Genomic DNA, 22,921 nt, shown 5'->3' on the forward strand with positions numbered 1-22,921 from the left:
AGTTGGCATGGTACTTGAAGGGGGAAATAAATAGCTAGTTAGTGAAGCTATGTGACTACGCAATAAGTATTATTCAGGACATCAGCGTGAACTCGCTGATCCTCTTCAAAATAGATCCATGGAGTCTTTTACATTCACCTGAAAGGATAGAGACTTTAATGCCTCATCCAAAAGACAAATGCCTCTGAACTGCACTTGTTTGCTGTCTTAGATTGTTCGCCCAAGTCTTCAGGGTACTTTGAGATTTATTGATAAAGATGAGCTGCAGCTGACACCTATAAGAAAAGGATGTCTGAATGGTGTTTCACAGAGTGTAGTTAGCTATTTTATTTCTTAATTTAAAAGAGAGGTTACGATCTTTATGCTCCTTCCCTACCCTTTCCTTAGTCATGAAGTGCAGTTTAATACTGCCTACATGGCTATCAGTCTGCTAACCATGAAGTAACTTTACTATACCATACTTTAATTGACAACTGTTAGGTGGGAATTTAATTTACTTTCTTGCTGGGGTGTTTTGTAATACAAATTGGACATAGATTTTCTCCGGTAGTCAACTGTAAGTTATTCCTCAACAAAACTGCAGGATTGATATTTAATTTTTTTCCTTGTTTCTACATGGTGTATGTTTGAACAGGCTCATAGAATCTGCCATCAACTGCATGTATAATGTTCATGCACATATAGGGAAAAAGAAAAACAAGCAACAAGAATAATCTGCGGACATGATTTTGAGATTTTAACACCAAATCCTTAAAATCTAATTTCTTTCCTACCTCTGTTATGCTATCAGGTTAATTTTGTCCTGATGGTCCATTTCCTGTTCACTTGAATTCATGCCATCAAACTACTAACCACCCAATAATATTGCTTTTTGATTGGTATGCTTTTAACTAGCTAACTCTTATTAGACCCGAAACGTCAGCCTTCCTGCTCCTCTGATGCTGCTTGGCCTACTGTGTTCATCCAGCTGTACACCTTATTATCTCAGATTCTCCAGCATCTGCAGTTCCTGCTAGCTCTCATTAGTTTTCTCTCCTTCCAATTCAAAGCCTCTGTTATTATACCTTCCATCACCTTACCTTTGACGCACTGTCCTTATGAATTGCTGTGCCATCTCCATTTTCTTTCCAAACTTCTTACAACCCTAGGTTCAAATGCATGCAATCAAGTTTTTGACCGTGGCCTCTTACTGAAACAACCCTATTTATAGCCCTAGAGCGTGTCCTCTCACTAATCATCATGCGCTATCCAAGTATCTGTCCTTGACTCTTTCCTCTTCTAGATGTTGCATCTCGACAATACGAGCTTCAGACTTTCACATGTATCCTGACAATGCCTGCCTATCCCTTCTCTTGAACACAACACTGTCATCAGATTGCCATCATTCCTGCCCAACTTCCATCTGGACCAACTTGGTTTAGTTTCTTTTCCTGAAAGTAAATATCAGGATGTTCATCCCACCTTTTTCTATCAAGATTTTGGTAGCAGCTGCTAATTGTTGTATGGTTTAGCTTCCATTTATCTTACTATCTAATGATGCCTTGAAACTGCCTTTTATCTTAGAGGTTGTATATAAAAAGTTTGTTCATAGTGTTACAATATATGTTGTATTCAAACATCCATCAGCAGATACTGTCTAAAACCTCATGACCGTTTTCTCCCACTTTTATTTACAAAATGACTTTTTACAATATGTAATGCATCACTTCAGTAGATCAAAGTATTTTCTGGTTTTTCAAACTTTTTGTGGTTTTCTCTCATCATCCACTTTTTTTTTGAAGAAAAATGGGAAAGTAAAGGAAGTGGCAGTGTGCAAATTTGTGCCTCTAAATATCTTGTGCTTCAGCAGTAGGAGAATGAAAACATTTCGGTATATTTTTACAAACTTGTTCCAGACTTTTTGATCATTCATCTTTGGTTCCTACATTCGTAGGAACCTTCAACAGGTTCAAGACTTAACTAAATTTTAATGAAGCACATAAGAGATCTTTCAAAAGACATTGGTATCATTCTGAAAATTAGCATGAGGATAGTTTTTCACGTGTACCCTAGAATAAACCCAACAGTAACACATTCTTAATTTTAGCTGTGCTGAAACTACCAGCAGCCTGCTAATAAAACTCCACACCTAAAATGGAAACCTGTATCATGCTGTAATATTGTGAAAGCTATGAACTTTTAAATTTTAATGAAGTTGCATATCTCTAATTAACCAATCCTTGATGCTTTTGTTAAATTACTTTTCGATTGTTTTCAAAACATATATGAACAGAATGTAATTTGTGGTTGGGGAGGGGAATTATTGTGCAAGTTACTCATTTGACGTTAGTATTTGCCTTTACATACCAAATGCATTTTCCTTTTTTTGTCAAAAAACATTTCAGTTCATTATCCTGTGCAAGAATATGGTACACTTGTTGAATATTTAAAGCAGAATACAGACTGGTAGACTTCCAATTCCCACAGAGGAGCTTTTGCACACCAGTGACAGGGCTGAGCTTAAATGCAAACTCACTTGTATGATGGAAATGTTGTGAGGCTCTTATGAAAGTGACAAATGATTGCTTCGTTATTTGCATGCTTCTCTTCTCAAATATTGTAGTTATTTACAGGTATGGCAAGTTAAGTTTTTTTTTCTGTCAAGTAACTACAACTAACTACAATCATAAATTAGTATAACGCCACAGAAGTGATTGTCTTTTAAGCTCAGACTTGGTCATGATAGAAGTTGATGTATGTTTTGAAAATAACAAGAGTTAGCCATTAAGATGTTTTAATATTAAGTATTTATCTCTAATATTTGACTGCAAATGATATTCTTTTGCTTTTTATTGTGTTTTGAACTTTCAAGCAGTTCAAGCAAGTAAAATATTAACAATTAACAATTTTAACAATTGTCAACTAATGGAGGTAAATGGCTATAGTCTTTGTGGACATAATGACTTATGGACACTGTCAAGGAACATAGCACTGAAACACCAGTATTTCAATATTGGAGCACGTGTTTGTGCCTGCAGCCACACCCCAATTCACAATCAGGATGCTTGCCTAGCGTCATAAATCCTGGTACCCACTGCACCTGATTTTCTCCTCTTTATTTTCAATGAAAGAAATATTGAGCAGACAGAACCAAAGTTTCAAATGCATATCTTCCTCTACATGGATTCTGCTACAAAATTTGAATGCCACCCAACATATTGCTGCTTCATTTGATACATCTGTTAAAAATTCACTTTCAACTGTGCCCATTTCTGAGAGAAGGACCAAATCATTCAATCCAAATACAAATATCTGTGAGATTTTTCAAACATGTGTTTGGTTGCCAGCCCGTAAGAAAACTATGTAAAACTATGTAGTATTTTAATAAGTAGTCATCTTGGGCCAGTCAGGTATTTGACAATATTATTCAATTTATGTTTGTTACCTTCTACAATTGAGGGTCAGAACAGGTGAGTAATAAGAAAATGGCATGAAAAGAACCAGAATTAAACAATATTAGTTCTACCACAGTTTAACAGACCAGTTGGTAACATTTTTTAAACTGCATCAGAAGCTAGTCCGGTGTAGTTTTCTTTCTGCCACCGTATAGCCATAAGTAGGATTTCCTGAAAATATAAATTTGGAAGGCTTCTCTGTCTATTCCTGGAAATGCAATAAATTTACTCATACATTTGGGCAAGTGAAAACACTTCCCCCTGGGATATTGGGCCCACCTTCAGGCATGATTTGAAATGTGGAAGTCAAAAATACCCAGAATAAAACAAGTGACGAAACTCTGAACAACTACTGTTTTGTAAAAAAAGAAAATGAATGTTTTCGACCATGTGAGTGCACTCTATACTAATCCAGCGTCTCCGTCATTTCTTATTTTAGGGTCAGAACGGAATGTCTGTGGATGAGAAGCCTGAATCACCCATGTATGTATATGAGTCAACAGTGCATTGTACAAATATCCTCCTGTGCCTCAACGACCAGCGTAAGCAGGATATCCTCTGCGATGTGACTGTTCTGGTGGAGAGGAAGGAATTCCGTGCCCACAGGGCTGTCCTGGCAGCGTGCAGTGAATACTTCTTACAGACTTTGATCGGACAAACAGAACATGAACTGGTTATCACCCTGCCTGAGGAGGTATGTCACAGTAACTTATTTTAAACATAGGGCTTTGTTTAATCAGATCCTAGTTACCACAGGAAATGTGGCATCAGACGAGTCCATACAGTATTGTGTTATTCTTCCCATGATGCCTAAAATAATAAAAGCCAAGTTTGTATTAACGAGTTAGTTTTGTTCTCTTTTGACTTTATCATTGCAACTGGAACTAAAAGAATATAATAGTTTGCCACTGCTGATGGATGGGATACGGGTTTATAACTATAAGCCCTTATGATCTCAGCTGACAGTACTACTGGACGAGTCAGATCCCAGAATGAATTCTGGTTTGATGACTTATGTTTTTTTTAAGTTAATGTGGTGGTCAGTCACTGAAACGTAGACCCGGAAGCTGCGGTTTTATTAACAACAGAAGTTTATTACACAAAGAGGAGGAAATAAGTAAGATCCAAGTTATGTAAATATAAAAGACAATTTAGAAAAATCTTAAAACATACAGCACAACAACATTTCAACCTGCTTCCAAGCATCACCACTCTGCAGACTCTGAAATCCAGAAAGCTTGGCCCTCTATCTCAAATAATTTCAAGTTCAAATCAATTGATTCTTCCCAGTTCTTTCCTGCGAATTGTGAGGTTTTCTTAGATGAGTACTCTTAAAACTGAAGGCTTAGAATTTCTCAGTCTTTTAATATTCTGCAAATTTCCAATCAAACATGCTAAGTCTGGAAGTTGCAGAAACTAAGGGCCTACTAAGGTAATTATTCCCTGAACTATTCACAAATCCTTTCTAGGACAAATTTGTTTTGTGCTGTTTTGAACTGCTCAAGATCTTCCAACCTCTGGATTTGCTGAGCTAAAGTCAATCTTTGATTATCCTAAACCAAAAATAAGATTATGGACCATAATGCTTATACACCTAGTCATAAACTCAACAGTACTAGCAGTTTTCTATTAACATTCCAGGAGTCCTGCTTTCTGAGATGCTGGATTTGGAAGGATCTGGAAGGACTCACTGACCTAGTTATCTTGTAAAATGCGTCTCAAAAGTAGCTTGCACCCATTTGCTATGATTCTGAAATCCAGACTTCTTTTAGAAAAGCTTTACCATCGATGTAAAACAGAAACTTTTTGTCATACTTGATCTTTTTATGAGCTATAAATCTCAGCCATCTTATTCTATTATGCAGGGAAGGATGGCTTGCAAGAGGAGTCTCCCCCTGTACTATGCTGAAACACCTTCGACATTTGTAGCTCAGGAGGCCATTCCAACACTTATTCCCTAATATTTTTAGTTAGTAAAAATTGCTCAGTCTCATATTTCATATTGACAGGTGTTCTAGTATCACAGGCAGAAATAGTTTCTATCTATCATATCTGTTTTCCTTAATATTTTGAAAATGTCAAACAAAATCACCTCTTAACTTGCAAATTCCAAGGGAAGTTATTCCAATTGGAGCAATATTTCCTCTTAATTTAATCCAGGAGTCCAGGTATCATTCTGGTAAATCTTTTTGCAATGCCAATATAATCTTCTTTAAGGTGCTCAGATCTGCTCCGAGGACTTTAACCAGGTGTCATCTAATCAGGGCTTCAGGATAACTGCTCTCCCCTTTGTATTGTAGCCCTCTAGAAAGTGGCAGCAGTTGTGTACTTTCTTGGTAAAACTATCCTAAGCCCTCGTCAAGGACCTTTGACAGTATCTTTACCAACTAAAAGATCAAGGGAAAAAGCCACCACCTACAAGTTTCCTCAAAGCTATGCATAACCCTGGCTTAATAATGTGTCCCTGTTTTGAGTGCAGCTGTGAATTGATAGCTTATTTAAATGCAGAGATGATACAGACAATTAGCAAATGCGTAGTAGTTTTATTGGGAGATTTTAACTTGCATATAAATTAAACTAAATAGTTTAGTTCTCGTTAGAAAGGGAATGAATTTCTTGAATGTTCAAGATATTTTTCTGCAAGAATATGTCCTTGAATCAACATAAGCCAGGCCATAGGGATGAATAATGTGCCAGATTTAGTTAGCAGCTAATAATGCATGAATGCTTATCTAATAGTGATCATAATATGGTCAAGGTGGATGTAATGTTTGAAAGGGAGAAGTGCAAAACCGCTAAGATTCTATATATAGATGGGGCTGACCTATTACTGTCTAACAGTTCTGTTTAAACTGCTTTTGCACCTACAAATTATACTTACAACAAGTTAAACCATTAAATTGAAACTATAAAGGCTAGAAACATGTAACTAGTTAAAAACAGGTGAACATTTCAAATATATCCTTTCTTCAGATTCTGAAGGTGCTAGTCTATTTTTTATTCATTCTTGGAATATTAGAATCACTTGAAAGCCATCATTTATTGCCCGTCCCTAATTTCCTGTGAGAAGGTAGTGGTGAATTTGCCTTCCTGGACCATGACAGTCCATATGGTGTAGGTACACCCACAGAACTGTTGGAAGTAACTCCAGGATTTTGACACAGCAACAGTGAATAAATAGCAATGTATTCCTACTCAGAATGGTGTATGGTTTGGAGAATTTGCATGTAATGCTCACATGCATCTACTGCCCTTCTAGATGATAGAACTTTTGAAGGTGCTGTTGAAGGACCCTTGGTGTTGCATTGTATCTAGTAAATGATATACACTGCTACTACTGTACATCATTAGTAGAGGGAGTGAATGTTTAATCTAGCAGATGGGGTGCCAATCAAGTTGGATTGCTTTGTATTGACAGTGTCGAGCTGCTTGAGTGTTGTTTTTATCTATACTCATCCATGAAAGTGGGGAATATTCCATTAGACTCTGATTTGTGTCTTGTAGCTGATAGGCTGTAGGGGGTCATGAGATGAGTCAATTCTACAGAATTTCTATTTCTGACCTGCTTTCGTAGCCAGAGCAGTTATGGGTGGACCAATTCTGTTTCTCATCAGTTGCGACCCGATGATATTGATATTTGGAATTCAGCAATCAGTCAGTGATTGAATGTCAAGTAGAGATGACTACATTATCTTTTGTTGGAGATGGTCATTGCCTGGCACTGATGGGGCATGAAATGTTACTTGATAATTATTCATCTTAGCCTGAATGTTGTCCAGGTCTTCATGCGCCTAGTCACAAACTCCTTCAGCATCTGAAAAATTGTGAACATTTCAACATCATCAGAGTTTCTCCACTTCAGTCCTCAAGCTTGAGAGAGGGTCAGTGTTGAATTAACTGAAGATGATTGTGCCTAGTACATCATAAGACATAAGAGCAGAAGTAGGCCCTTCTGCTCTGTCATTCAATAAGATCATAGCTGATCTGATAATCTTCAACTTTTCATCCTTGCCCAATCCCCATGACCCTTGAAATAAAACAGAAATGCTGGAAAAACTGGCAGCATCTGTAGGGAGAGAAACAGAGTTAACATCTAGTGCGTTTAATGTCTCTTCTTCAGAACTGCCTCTCTTTCGCCCTCCAAAGATAGTGCCAGATCTGCTAAGTTTCTCCAACCTTTCTGTTTTTATTTCAAATTTGCAGCATCTGCACTATTTTGCTTTTATTTGAGCCCTGGACCCTTGATTCACTTACTGATTTCAAGGCTGAGACAGATTTTTATATACTTAATGACCCAGCCTTGAGACCCCTCTCCAGTAAAGAATTTCACAGATTCCTTACCGTCTGAGAAAAACCATTTTCCTTATCTGTCTTTTAAATGGGTGACTCCTTACTCTGACATGACCCTGAGGAACTATATTGTGATGTTCAGGTGCTGAGCTGAGTGACCTCCAACAATCACATCAAATATTTTTCATTTTTCACTAGGTTACCAGCTTTGCAAGACCTTTTTATTTTCTTTTGAATTGGGAGGTAAGTCAATTAGGGAATGTTTGGGGATAATAGAACAGGGGGAATACAGGTGAATTTGCTTACTGGTTTTTCTGGCATGACTTTTCAATTACAAGTCAAGAAGAAGATGAGATACTTGCCTTTATTAGTCGACGCAGTGAATGCAATAGCAGGGAAGTTATGATGGAGCTGTACAAGACCACTGGTAGAGTGAAATTCTGGTCGCCAGGTTAAAGGAAATGCAATTACACTAGAGAGGGTGCCAAGGATGTCATCTGAGCTGGAGTGATTCAGCTCTAAAGAGAGATTGGATAGTCTGGTGTTGCTTACCTTGTAGCAAAGAAGGCGAGGGGTCTGATTGAGGTGTGCAAAATTATGAGGGGCATAGCTGGAACAAAAGAAAGAAAGCTTTCTTCTTTCGTAGAGGAGCAGCAGGTATAGATAAGGTAAAGCACAGGAGGTTTAGAGGGAATTTAAGGAAATAGTTTTTTTTTCACTAGAAGATAGTGAGTATCTGGAACTCACTGCCTGAAAGTGTGGTAGAGGTGGGAGCCATAGCAACACATAAGATGTATTTAGATGAGCACTTGAAGGGCCATAGCATACAAGGCTATGGGCCAAGTGCTAGCAAACATCTGCCCATCATGTCTGTGCTGGTCACTAAGCACTTATTTACACTAGTCCCAAGGACCTCCTTCTGTGCTATAAACTTCTGACTCTAATAAGAAGGAGCAAACTCACCATGGTCTAAAATAAACAAAGGCTTTATCTAATATGGTCAGAATCATACAGTACAGAAACAGAGCCTTTGGTCCAATTCGTCGGCATCAACCAGACATCCCAATCTGACCTAGTCCCATTTTCCAGCATTTGGCCCATATCCCTCTAAACCCTTCCTACTCTGATTTGATTTGATTTGATTTGATTTATTGTAGTCACATATACCTAAGTACAGTGAAAAGCTTTGTTTTGCGAGCAGTACAGACAGATCATAGCAAACAAGGACATAAGGATCATAGGGTGCTTAGACACATTGAGGCATACAGGTTACAGCTGCACAGGAGGTGCGCAGAGCAAGATCAACATTAGCACGACCAGCATTATTTGAAGTTAGAGAGTCCATTCAGCAATCTAATAACAGCAGGGAAGAAGCTGTTCTTAAAACTGTTGCTGCATGTGTTCAAGCTTCTGTATCTTCTGCCTGACGGGAGAGGTTGTAGGAGAGCAGTACCAGGGTGGGAGGGGTCTTAGATGATGTTGGCAGTATTTCCATGGCAGCGAGAAGTGTAAATGGAGCCCATGGATGGGAGGTTGGCTTCCATGATGGTCTGGGCTGTGCACACATCTTTCTGTAGTTTCTTACTGTCCTGGGCAGAGAAAGTTGCTGTACCAGGCAAATAGTATGCTGTCTATAGTGCATCTGTAAAGGTTGGTAATGGTCCTTATGGATATACTAAATTTCTCAAGCTGCCTGAGAAAGAAGAGGCACTATAGTGTCTTCTTGACTGTGGCATCTACATGGCAAGTCCAGGACAGGTTGTCAGTTATCGTCACACCTAAGAACTTGACGGTCTCAACCCTCAACCTCAGCACAGTTAATGTAGATGGGGGCGTGTTTTCTTCCTTTCTTCCTGAAGTCAACAATCAGTTCTTTTGCTTTGCTGACATTGACAGGTTGTTATCATTGCACCATAACACCAAGCCCTCTATCTCCTTTCTGTATTTTGACTCATCATTGTTTGATATCCTTCCTACCACAGAGGTTTTGTCAGCAAGCTTGGAAATGGCGTTCATTCGGAATTTGGCAACACAGTCGTGGGTGCACAGGGAGTACAGTAGGGGGCTGAGAACGCAACCATGTGAGGCTCCAGTGTTGAGTTTTATTGAGGAGGATGTGCAGTTGTCTGTCTTCACTGATAGCAGTCTGTGGGTCAAAAAGCTGAGGATCCAGTTAGAGGGTGGAGCCGAGTCCTAGGTCTCGGAGTTTTGAGATCAGTCTGGAGGGGACAATGGTGTTGAAGGCAGAACTGTAGTCAATGAGCAGGAGTCTGACGTAGGTGTCTTTGTTGTCCAGATGTACCAGGGATGAGTACAGGGCTAGGGATATGGTATGCGCTGTCGACCTGTTTCATCAATAGGCAAATTGCAGTGGATTGAGGCAGGCTGCGAGGCTAGAGTTGATGTGGGCCATGACCAGCCTCTCAAAGTGTATCATGATTATGGAGGTCCAAGCCACTGGCCACTAGTCATTAAGGCATATTGCATGTGCTTTCTTTGGTACTGGAATGATAGTGGTCTTCTTGAAGCAGGTAGGGACTTTGGCTTGTGGGAAGAAGAGGTTGAAGATGTCAGTGAATAACCTCTGTCAGCTGGTCCACACAGGATCTAAGTGCATGGCTAGGGATTCTGTCTGGGCCTGTCACTTTCCTTGGGTTGACTCTCAGGAAGATTGATCTGAAATCTGCAGCAGTGACGGAGGGAACAGGTGCATTTGGGGCTTTCGGAGTAGGTGGCATTGCGCCGCTGGTATTCTGTTCAAACTGAGCATAGAAAACATTGACCCCATCAGGGAGGGATGTGTTTTTGTCCGCTATCTTGCTCTGTTTCATTTTATATCTGTTATGTTGTGTAGGCCTTGCCACAGGTGGCAGGTGTCCATATGGTTGGTTTGGGTCTCTAACTTGGTCCAGTGATACCACTTGGCATCTCTGGCTTTGCGGAGATCATATCTGGATTTTCTGTGTAGGTCTAGGTTGCCCGACATGAATGCTGCACACTGGTCTTCAGTAGGCAGTGGATTTCCCAGTTCTTCCAAGGTTTCTGGTTGGGGAACACCCGGATTGACTTCTTTGGCACCCAGTCCTCCACGCACTTGCTAATAGAGTCCGTGATGGTGGAGGTATACTCGTCTAGGTTGTCTGCTGAGTTCTTGACTATGGTCCAGTCCACCGAGTCCAAGCAGTCCTGGAGAAGCTCTTCAGCTGCCTCAGATGCATGCAAATCCTGTCCTTCACAATCCCCTCCAGCAACATACCCAACGTTCACCTAAAGCTCATTGGTCTGTAGTTCCCTGGTTTTTCCTTACAGACTTTCTTAAATAATGGAATCGCATTAGCCAACCTCCAATCTTCTGGCACTTCACCCATGACTGTCAGTGAGACAAATATCTCAGCAAGGGGCCCAGCAATCTCTTCCCTAGCTTCGCACGAAGTTCTAGGGTACACCTGATTTGGGCCAGGGGATCTATCTACTTTTATGTGTTTTAAAACCTCCAGCACCTGTTCTGTTAATATGAACTGTTTTCAAGATATCACTATTTATTTCCCCACGTTCCCTAGCTTACATGTCCTCCTCCACAGTAAATAGTGACGCGAAATATTTGTTTATTTAATCTCACCCATCTCCTATGGTTCCACACATAGACATCCACATTGATCTTTAAGGGACCCTATTCTTCCCAGTTACTCAAATAAGATGTTCTTCTATCATTAGCTCATGGGACTAAAACCATCTTTTTAAACATTGCCATAAAGTCCTGTATATTTGTTTGCATTGCTTTAAACATTGTGGTCATGAGTGTTATATTAGTAAATGTAAAAAAAATTTGCTCGTTCCCAATGCAGAATTAATACACCAGCTTCATATATAATAAACAAATTGAGTTAAATTGTGAATTAAAGCCTGTGGATCAGATTTTCGTTACCACTAGTCAAGAGATTTTCTGACTCAGCAAATCTACCTTGGTTCAAAGTACCTTGTTAGACCCAATCTTTACACCAAGAAAGTGGGGGCTGGAATAGACTCGGGGCCCACTGATCCTTGAAGTGGATCATTGGCAGGTGAGTGCTAAAGGGGTTGGTTAGAAGGCACATATTGGTTCTCTGGAACTTCATCCCAGTTGTTTTAGAAACTGTCAGGCCCTCCAGCCATTCTCCATTAACCTTCACTCATCCCTTCTGTCCTCATGACCTCCAACCAACATATACCACCCCTGCACCCATATGACCTCCCTATCCACTCGAACAGAACCCACCATGAGCAGACCTTGGGAGCCGTGTCGAAATGAAAAGAATTCTACCGGGTTTCTCCCACTTGTCTATTGTAACGTTGGTATCATCCACAAACTGCCCCTCAAGTGGTACCGGCTGACACTGTCGTGTCTATTGACTTCAGCCACTGCTATCTGGTCGGGATGTTTGTCTGACATGACTTGTAGCTGAGAGAAACTTCCTTCAATTAAACATTGGAAAATCAAACCACTGATTCTGCCCCTGCCCTTGGTTATTGAACCAGGCACAACCTCTATATTCTGTTTAGCCATGAGCTGACCTTCGGTTCCTATATCCTCTCTGTGACAAATCTCACTTTCATCTTTCTTTTGGCACCTCTAGATTGCTATGTCAATGCCATCCCCCAGCATCTGAAAACTTCAGCTAATACAAAACTCTATTCCCTATGACCCAACCTGCACAAGTGCCACTCACTCATTACCGTGCTTTGTTTTGTTGACTGTGAACCCTAACATCTCAATTTAAGATTCTCATCCTCGTCTGCAAACTATACGATTTTTATAACTCCCTCCAGTGCTACTACATCCTGAGAATTCTGTGTTCTTCCAATTCTAGCTTCTTGTCTGGTCACCACTCCTGTTGTCTCACCATTCAACCTCCCATGTACTAGGAATTGGAATTTCCCCTCTCAGTCTCCTCTGACACTTCCTCCTTGAAGACTTCCCTTAAAAAAAATGCTTTAAGCATGTATACCTTTGTCTCCTGTTAAAAAGTGAAAGCATAAATTATGAACAAAGAAAATTCAATACAATTTAATGCAAGTTTGTAGGACAAAAACATTTTATTTATTTAATTTTGACTCCTGTTGCTTGCATATTTGACAAATTTAATTATCTATTCTCAGCAGAAACATATATCTAGTTGAACCAGTTTGTACTGTTAATTTCAGCAAAACATCTGGTTTGACATAACAAGAAAAATACTAGATTTAATGCAAGTGGATGGAAAGCTTAAGAAAAATGGAGCAAAATGTATGTTCACTATATGTAGCAGTCTAACAGATGGTTGACTAGCCCATTATAATATTGCTCCTTTTTCCCAAATCTGAATTTAAATCGAATTAGAACTATGAGGATGAAATCTATTCTGACTGCTAACTGATGGGGCCAATTTGAAGTACAGTTGAAATGATAGCTTCAAATCAGTTGTAACTGGAAATTGTCAACTGCGCTAAATGCCTTGGATATAACACAAATTGACACAACAGGAATTCTTAAGGGAACATAAATATAGTTCATTGGTGAATGTCAAAATGCACAAAGGAGATTTTTGTCAGAGGTTGCAGACCTTGGACCTTGATGAACATAAGATAATCTCAAATAAACTTTAAGGAAAAAGTAGTTTTCTATTCAAATATTGTACTGGTGGATTATTGCAATTCTATGTTGATTATGGCACAAAGCTCAATTAAAAGTTTTGCTGACAAAAGCTGCAAGAATTTGTTTGTGATGTGATGAACTTATGTTCATGCCCATCAAGAAACTGCTGCCAGAATGTTGGAGAAAAGGGAATAGTTTTGTTTCTTATAAATTTAGTTCTCTGAATTTTCTTAGTACGTTAAACGACAAGTATGTTCAGAAGACTGGGTATTGTTTATATTGATGGCATTCTGTTCACTTAGTTACTGATCTCAGCTGTGACATATTGAAGAGGTGTTAAGTAGAGGCTATAAAAGTAAAATGTGTGTGAGTGTGGGAGAAACAAAGAGAATATTACCACATGCATCACCTCAGGCTGTTTTACAGTTCCGAGCAGCTGGTGTCAGAACAGCATGGTAAAGACCTAGGAACAGATTGTCCAGTGTCCACAGATTATCAGGGAATGATGTACAACCTGGATAGATTCTAGAAAAAGGGAGGGGTAGAGAAAATCTGAAAGTGAGTTTCAACACTTCTATAGCTCTGCTGGATAAAGATGGTGAATAGCTAAGCCTTCAGGATCTGAAGATGACAGATACAGTTTCTCAGCTGTGGTAAATTAGTAGGTTTAGCTGGGGTGGAGTCAAAAGTCACATGACACCAGGTTATAGTCCAACAGTTTATTTGAAATCACAAGCTTTCAGAGCATGGCGCCTTTGTCAGATGAAGTGATAGGATGGTACTAGAATACGATGATTAACTTCAGTTCTCTGTTGGGTTAGGGAACATCTCTCCTGCTGAAGGTTATCCACCGACCCCTGCTGAAAGTGAGCATGTATGTGTGTCAACTAAGGGCTAATTGGTTGTGATTACGTCAATACATGAACATTTGTGGGCACTAAGATTTGACTGATGCTGGAAGTGCAATGTCTCTCTAAAGAGTTACTCATGAGAATGAATGAGAACAGGTAACCTGGGGATTTCAGAAGAAATATGGCATTTAACATCCTCTGAAGTTGTCCTGGTGTCCTTTTCTAATCTCGGTGGGAGATCACAAGGAGCAGTCCAAAATGCTGAATCATTCAGTTTCCTGGAAAAACCCGGACATGTGACAGTATCTGTAAAGAGAGAAACCGAATCAACAGACCTGAATCATTCTCTGAGCATTGGGATCCCAAGCTCATGCAAGACCTCAGTGCATCCGTCAGAAAAACTATTCATGAGGGATCCGTCCTGATTGGATGGCTAATGCAAAGGTGGTCACTATTTGACTATTGGCAGACTGTATCAGTGTTCAGTTGGAACCTCAACTGGGAAAGGTGAGCACAGCTGGAGAAGAGGGAGACCTATGTGGTCTCCAAACACCTCATTCTTCAATGGTGAATGACCTCACTAAGTACTGTGAGGGACTCCAAGGTGGAGGGTAAGCTCCCTTCAGAAAATTGGTTGAACATTTCCTGAACTCCTGTAAACACTGCAGCCATCAAATGCTGTCAACCACTTAAGCCACGCTTGACCTGCTGGTAAGGGGCTGACTCCACAGTATTGCTGGGCTCCCAACTCAGAAGGGGAGGTTGCCCAGCTGGGGAAAATAGATCTTGAATGGGACTTTAATGGGCTTCGCTGTGTTCTTGCCTGCCTCTGAGCAGCAAGCTGCCAATTCTGTTGCTGTACTTCCGGAGCCTAACTTTTCTTCCCAGGCCTCAGACAATACTCTCACCAAATTATCTTGCAGGATCCCACCTCTGTTCGTTTTCTGCAGTACGTTTTGAGTCACAGAGAGATGTATTTATGTACTGTGGCACTCACATATATATCTATCTACAGCCAGTAAAGAAAATAAGATTTATAAAATATTTCTCAACATTCAGTAAAATTAAACATTTACTTCACTCCCTCATAGGAGCTCTTTCACAAGCTACTGTCCCATTACTTAAGAGTGATGGAAAACAGAATTGTATAGCTGAATTTTAACTGACAGACCGGCTTTGTAGGGGTTGCTACTGCAGTTGCATCTGGCCTCTAGGTTCCCAGCCTATCAGAAGAGAACTGGTGGTGTGGCCTCCAGTCGTCTCCATTTGGACAACTGCAGAGAAGGAGGCAATGGAGATAAGCCATGCCTTGGCTTTCTTAACTATCAGAGGTGTAAAGATACTCATTTAGCTAACTGTTGACAGAAGTGAACACGACATAGTTAAGGGCACACAGAATGTACTCATGGCGATTTGATGCTATGCAATGATGATTTATTATCCTCTTAGATTGTCAGTTTGAATGCATGTCTTTCTTTTCCCACAAGCCCCTTAAGTATTCCTCAGGAGGTGGAGTGAGGGAAGTTCAAAAACTCCTCAGAGAAGTTTACTCACTTTGAGGATTATGCTTTCTATTGTCTCATATGCATATTCCACCAGTTCAGAGAGACATAGCACAGAGGGGGCAGCAAGACAGGTAGCTAGACTCTCACATGGTAATGCACATCACAAGTGAGCAAGATCAGCTGTGGAAGATAGGGCCAGAACAGACTTCCAACAGAGCGCTTAAGCCCCTCCAAATTCTGTTTAGCTCAACCCAACTGATGAGGTCCAGAAGTCAATCACTGAAGTTGTCTAATCTGGAGCAACAGCAGAAAATGTGTGAGATTCTGTCATTCTTAGCAGCTGTATTGTGCAGATTTGTGGAGAGATTGAGGAGTCAGTTTTTATCATGACTGTGATGATATCTCAGACTTTGTACCCCCATGCAAAGAGTGGACAACTGTACCAGCATCACACATGATGAACAGCTGTGTACACGCTTTTCCCACCTAACTCAGAATGGCACCTTACTTCAAACTGTTGAAACTCTAACCCCGGCCAATGTGTCTTACTGAAATGCAACAAAGTGCTCCCCAGCTCTTGATGAGCAGGATAATGCAAATGAATCCTAAGAGGGTATTTTGACAAAGAGAACGTGGGAAAGGGAACACAGCTCAAAGTAACTCCCTTCCACCCCATCAGTGAGAATTCTACATGTGGTTTCTTGACCCATTGGCTGAGCCTACCTCTGCAAGGGGAGATGTCCAAACAGGGTCCTTATGGTTCCAAAACCCAGATGATATCAGTCAAGAAACCTGATCAGTCTGTGCAGAGTGGTGAGCAGCCTGTCTGTCTGCTGTCTGCTGAAGCCATAGATAATTCAACACTTGGTAGAGTAGAAAAAGGAAAGTAAAAAATTCTACTGACACAAGGCATATAAGTACGTGTTCAAAGATGTTACATTACATTTCTGTTTAATGTATCCACATCATTTAATTTCCTTATTTGTTTCATTTTCCAATATTGCCTCTTGCCTGGCAAGTAGTCTTTGAAGAATAGTAAGATAAGACTTAAAGCTGAGCATTGGATATCTGTGGAAAAGATGAATAGTGAATTGTGGGACCACTTTGTTCTGGGGGTGATTGAGGGTGAGGGTAAGTAGCTTCAGAATTTGTGGACCATATAGAAGCACTCTCTCACTTTAAGGGAGGCGTGTCTGAATCTGAGATAACAAGGTGTAGAGCTGGATGAACACAGGAGGCCGATCAGGAAAGCTGACGTATACCCTTCTTCAGAAATGGGGGAGGGGAAGGGGGTTCTGAAATAATTAGGGAGAGAGGGAGAGAGGGGGAGGTGGATAGAAGATGGATAGAGGAGAAGATAGGTGGAGAGGAGACAGACAGGTCAAAGAGGCAGGGATGGAGCCAGTAAAGGTGAGTGTAGGTGGGGAGTTAGGGAGGGGATAGGTCAGTCCAGGGAGGACGGACAGGTCAAGGGGGCGGGATGAGGCTAGTAGGTAGGAGATGGGGGTGGGGCTTGAGGTGGGAGGAGGGGATAGGTGGGAGAAAGGACAGGTTAGGGAGGCGGGGACAGGCTGGGCTGGTTTTGGGATGCGGTAGGGGGAGGGGAGATTTTGAAGCTTGTGAAGTCCACACTGATACCATTGGGCTGCAGGGTTCCCAAGCAGAATATGAGGTGCTGTTCCTGCAACCTTCGGGTGGCATCGTTGTGGCACTGCAGGAGGCCCAGGATGGACATGTCGTCTGAGGAATGGGAGGGGGAGTTGAAATGGTTCGTGACTGGGAGGTGCAGTTGTTTAGTGCGAACCGAGTGTAGGTGTTCCGCAAAGAGGTCCCCAAGCCTCCGCTTGGTTTCCCTGATGTAGAGGAGGCCACAACGGGAACAGCGGATACAGTATACCACATTAGCAGATGTGCAGGTGAACATCTGCTTGATGTGGAAAGTCTTCTTGGGGCCTGGGATGGGGGTGAGGGGGGAGGTGTAGGGGCAGGTGTAGCACTTCCTGCGGTTGCAGGGAAAAGTGCCGGGTGTGGTGGGACTGGAGGGGAGTGTGGAGCGGACAAGGGAGTCCTGGAGAGAGTCCCTCTGGAAAGCAGATAAGGGTGGGGAGGGAAAAATGTCTTTGGTGGTGGGGTCAGATTGCAGATGGCGGAAGTGTCGGAGGATGATGCGTTGGATCCGGAGGTTGGTGGGGTAGTACATGAGGACGAGGGGGATTCTGTTTTGGTTGTTATTGCGGGGAAGAGGGTGAAGGATGAGTTGTAGGAAATGTGGGAGATACGGTTGAGGGCATTCTCGACCACTGAGGAGGGGAAGTTGCGGTCCTGAATCAGGCTATCTTAGGTAGATATATGTACATTTTCCCTCCTTGTATCACGCTTCTCCAAAAACCCATAATGCTCTGCATATTCCTCTTTTTTTTTGGAGCTCTAATCAGAGTTGTGTTATGTGGTGCAAAGTGCAGCAGACTACCATCATTCTGCTGATGCATACTGAAGGGTGCCCCCAGATCTATCCAGGTACCTGAAGTGCAACAAGATTGCTGGTTCTGTTATAGATTTTGTTGAATCGCTTGTGCCATGGCTCAGTTGTTAACACTCTCATCTCTGAGTAACAAGATTTAGAGTTCAAATCTCATTCTTGGACTTGTACAAACAAAATGAAGGTTGATACTCCATTGCAGTACTAATGGAGTGCTACATTGTTGGGGGTGCCATTGTTTGGATGAGAAGTTAAAGCCGACAGTCAGCGTTCCTTCACAGACGGATATAGAAGACTTTATGGCACTATTTCAGAGAGGGCCATTTGAGTTGACCCTAATGTCTGGCTAATGTTTATCTCACAATCAACATCACAAAAGCAGATTAAATAGTTAACACATTAGTTTGGGGAAGTTTATTCTGCATGAAATCAGCTGCTACATTTTCTATGTTGCAGTGATGACATGTTTTTAAAAAAAAGTATTTCATTGGCTGTGAAGTAGTTGGAGAAGTATGGTGCGATATAAAAGTAAGCTCTTTCTGTCCTGGGCATTATTGTCTCAGTTCCTCATATTACAATTAACCATGTCTTCAGAGGGCTGCTCTGATCTCCAAGGAGTCATTTGCTAACTCCACTTTGAGGTATTGAAAATCTCAGGGAACCTTAGAGCATCACGACAGCTCTCTGGAATCACACACAAACAAGTACATTGGTCTTTTGGTGGCTGCACAAGAGCTGAACATTGATGGAATGGAATGCAAACAGAAAATGTCACAATACCCAGCAGGTCAGGCAACACCTACAGAAAAAAAGAGTGGACATTTCAGGTAGATGAGGTTGGGGGAAGACAGTGATGTAGTGAGAATGTCACTGGACTAGCAATCCAGAGGCCCAGGCTAATGCTCTGAGGCATGGTTGTGAATCCAACCATGGCACCTAGTAGAGTTTAAATTTTATTAATAAATTTGACACACAAATCTGGTTTTAGGAATGGTGACCATCAGTTGTCATAAAAATCCATCGGGTTTACTAATGTACTTCAGGGAAGGAAATCTGTCATCCTTGTCTGGTATGGCCTACGTGTAACTCCTCCAGGCTCACATTAATGTTGTTGACTCTGGCACTGCATGCAACCTGGTTGATTTGACGGGAAAAGCACAGCAGGTCAGACAGCATCAGAGGAGCAGGAAAGTTAACGTTGTGGGCCGAAATCCTTCGTCAGGACTCTTCCAACATCTGCGGTCCTTATTGTCTCCTGGTTCACTTGACAGGCAGTCTTCCAGGAGGCTACAGATGTAAACAATTACCTGGTGTGAATCTGAGCGTCTTCTAAGACACTTGTACTTCGTCATGTCCTAGAAGCTTACTCTGTGCCTGTAAGCCATTCTTGACCTCTTGCGAATTGAAGCTCTGTGCTCTTTGCTTCCCTCCTGGGGATGACAGGTGGTGGAGCAGAAGGCTGCTACTGCAGCTGATGTCTAGGTAAAGCTGCACACACTAATGCCTTGCTGCTGTGAATGCTGACAGCTGGGAAAAACAGACCGAATAATACCAACCCAGAGTACTGAAAACTTCCTCCAAAGTAGTGGACAACGTTCTCAGAACAAGGCCTGTGAGCAAAAGATTTTAATTGAGACAAAGAAGCAGGTGTGAGATCTCAGAATTTAAATAAATCCTCTTGTTCTGTGACATTGATTTTCCTGGTGGATTCCATAAAGCCGAGGAAATGTGTGCACACAGAGTAAAAGTCAGAAGTCTGAGTTAGAAAACCTGATAATGAGCACTTCACAAATTTAAGTTGCCAATTTGCCTTTGTCATGGAGGCCTCCCAAGAACTGCAGACTGCACTGAGGTTATGAACTTCTGAAATAGAAATAGATGTAGGCAATTCCCTCAACCTTGCTCCACCATTCAATTAGATCATGGCTGACATGTTTGTATTTCAAATTCCACATTCCCATTTATCCCCCCATAGCTTTTGACTCCCTTGTCTAACAAGAATGTATTTACCTCAGTCTGAAAAATATTCCATCACTCCAAGGCAGAAAGTTGAAAGTAGCACAACCTTCTTAGAGAAAACATTTCTCTTTATCTCTGTCCAAAAGAGACACCTAATTTTAAAACAATGCCACACAATTCTGAACTCTATCACAAGAATAAAATGAGGTTCCAATGTACATCACCTCACAATTCTCTGTATTAAACTTCATATGTCTCATTTGTGCTCACTCCACCAATGTGTCAATATTGATTTGAATTCCTACACTGTCCTCATCACAGCCATATTTAAATTTGTTCCCTTCACACCAAGATCTAGATATATATTTGAAAAAGCAAAGGTTGCAATCATAGCCCCTGAGAATCTCCAATACAACCATTATTCCATCCCAAAAATACTCATTAGCCATTAGTCTGTTTCCTATTCCTCAGCCAATGTAGTATTTATGTTGTTACTGTCCCTTCGGTTCCATGACCTGTGACTTTTCTCAAGTCTGTTGTGTGACACTGTATTGAATGCCTTTTGGAAGTCAACAGCTTTCTCCTCATCAACCCTCTCTGTTACTTGTTCAAAATACTCCAGCAAGCTAGTTAGACACAATTTTCCCTGAAAGTCCATGGTGACTCTTCCAAACCCATTCATATTTTTCAATGGGAATATTAATTTTAACCCAACCACCAAAGTTAAAGTGACTGGCCTGTAATTCCTGAGCTGATCGTTACAACCTTTTCTGAACAAGGGTGTAATGTTTACAATTCTCCAAACCTCTGGCACTGCGTCTGAATTCAGGGATTATCAAAAGATAACCGCCAGTGCCGGTGCAATTTCCGCTTTCACTTCGTTTGATATCTTTTGGATGCATCTCATCTGGGCTTGGTGTCTTATGAATTTTTAAATACTGACAACTTAATCAATACCACCGCTTATCAATCATAAACCTTTCAGCGACTCAGTTTCCTGTTCTGTCACCATGGTCTGGGCAGCATCTGCCTCATTGGGAAAGACAAATTCAAGATATTTATTTACCCCCTCAGTCATGCTTATTATCACCCTTTTTGGCTCCCAATCAGGCCTACTCCTCTTTTTCCCACCTTTCTACTGTTGATGTGATTATGCAAGATTTTGGTCAGCAACCCAACTATCGTCACAACCTTTCACCTCTCTTTTTAAAACCTCTGAATTCATCTTGGTTCTTAACTGGTGAGTTTGCAAGTGTTTCCTTCCAGAAATTTTGTGGACATTCCTCAGTAGTGATTCCTTCCATCTTTCCTGAGACACAGACACGAGCCAATTAATTGAATGTCTTCACTGAAATTCAAGAAAATCACTGAGGGTATTTTTTCAGTTATTTTTACTCCTATGAGGTTGCTGAACAACACATCTACTGGTATGGACCTTTCCATCTGAACTGAACCTGCTTCTCCCCTGTAGCTTCTTTTCCTCTCGGCCATAAAATCTCAACTTTGTAAACAGTTCAACAATTATCTTGCTAGGTAGCTTATCCAGTCATTTAATCTAAATTATGTGATTTGCTGGAAATGCTGCTTTGACCCGTTGCTGAAAAAAGTTCTGACCTTAAAAAGAGTCATCTTCACAGAACTGAAAACCAAAAACCCATTTAATTCCCCATTTTAACCAAGTTTACAAGTAGCAATAAAATGTTATAAACCTTCATATAACATTATATTAAAAAAGGAATGAAGTAGAAAATCTGGTGTCTAACACTTGAAAGTGCGTTGTGTAGTTGTTTTACACTTGAAAAACTCACGTGCAAGTTTGTGCACATACACCAGATTAACTTCAATGTCACATTCATAAAACAGCAACTAGTCACAACTGAGGTGTCAGAAAACTTTCCCATCATCAAATAGCATTTTAAGAATTTGCACTTTGAAAGGAGAACTAAATGCATTTTATAAACAGAAACAAAAAAAAACAGACATTGCTATTAAAATTCAGCAGGCCTAGCAGCATTTTTGGAGAGAAAGTTGAGTTCAGGGGTTCTGAAGAAGGGTCATTGGACCCAAAACATTAACTCTGCTTTCTGTCCACAGATGCTGCCAGAATTGCTGTGTTTTCCTGACAAATTTTGTTTTAGTTTCTGATGTGCAGCATCTGCAGTTCTTTGATTTAAATGCATTTTTTGGTTTCTGTTGACATTGATTACCTGGAGTCTTCGCAAGAGAGAAGTCGGCGTTTTTTAAATCCAGCGGTACCTACTGTCACACATACCACAACAAAAATAAATATCTATTAAAATGATTTCACATTAAAAGTAAAAGCCAGGGTAAACATAACCCTGCAGTAAAAGCAGAATGCTTTGTACATTAGAGGATATAACATTCCTATTGTCATAACATGGCATAACCTCTGATTTACTGTGAAGTGCATTACGGAAAACCTGCAAAAGCACGTAATTATAGAGCAATATTCTGGAGAAGCCTAGACTGAATAAACTCAAAATCTAGGCACTAACAGTAACAAACATGTTTGCTCAACTGTTTGGAGGAGTATCACCCTCAAACCAAATTAGTTGTCAGCCACTGTCCACACGTACACATTTACCAATAAGAATCACAGGATAATTCTTAAGTACAATTAACTTGTCTGAATTTTAGCCCTACAGGGAGCATTGTATGTGAACATAGGCTCCTCACCTCCACCTTGGCTTGGATCACCTGACACAGTACAGGTCAGGATTAAACTAGAGATATTCCCCGAGTGGTACATTTTATCCACCGACCTATGCAGG

The 22,921-nt window shown here is 40.9% G+C and overlaps 1 protein-coding gene across 1 annotated transcript in view; it reads left to right on the top strand.

Annotated features, from left to right (window-relative positions):
• The window catches only part of bach2b (BTB and CNC homology 1, basic leucine zipper transcription factor 2b), a 242,504-nt gene that overhangs the window by 172,253 nt on the left and 47,330 nt on the right, over positions 1-22,921 (top strand). Inside the window, exon 2 of the mRNA XM_048597425.1 lies at positions 3,874-4,128. Within this exon, the coding sequence (XP_048453382.1) occupies positions 3,886-4,128 (243 nt within the window). The 5' untranslated portion in view covers positions 3,874-3,885. The remainder of the gene's footprint in view (positions 1-3,873; positions 4,129-22,921) is intronic.

Source organism: Rhincodon typus, chromosome 5 (genome assembly GCF_021869965.1).
Source record: "Rhincodon typus isolate 14 chromosome 5, sRhiTyp1.1, whole genome shotgun sequence".
Classification (NCBI taxonomy): domain Eukaryota; kingdom Metazoa; phylum Chordata; class Chondrichthyes; order Orectolobiformes; family Rhincodontidae; genus Rhincodon; species Rhincodon typus.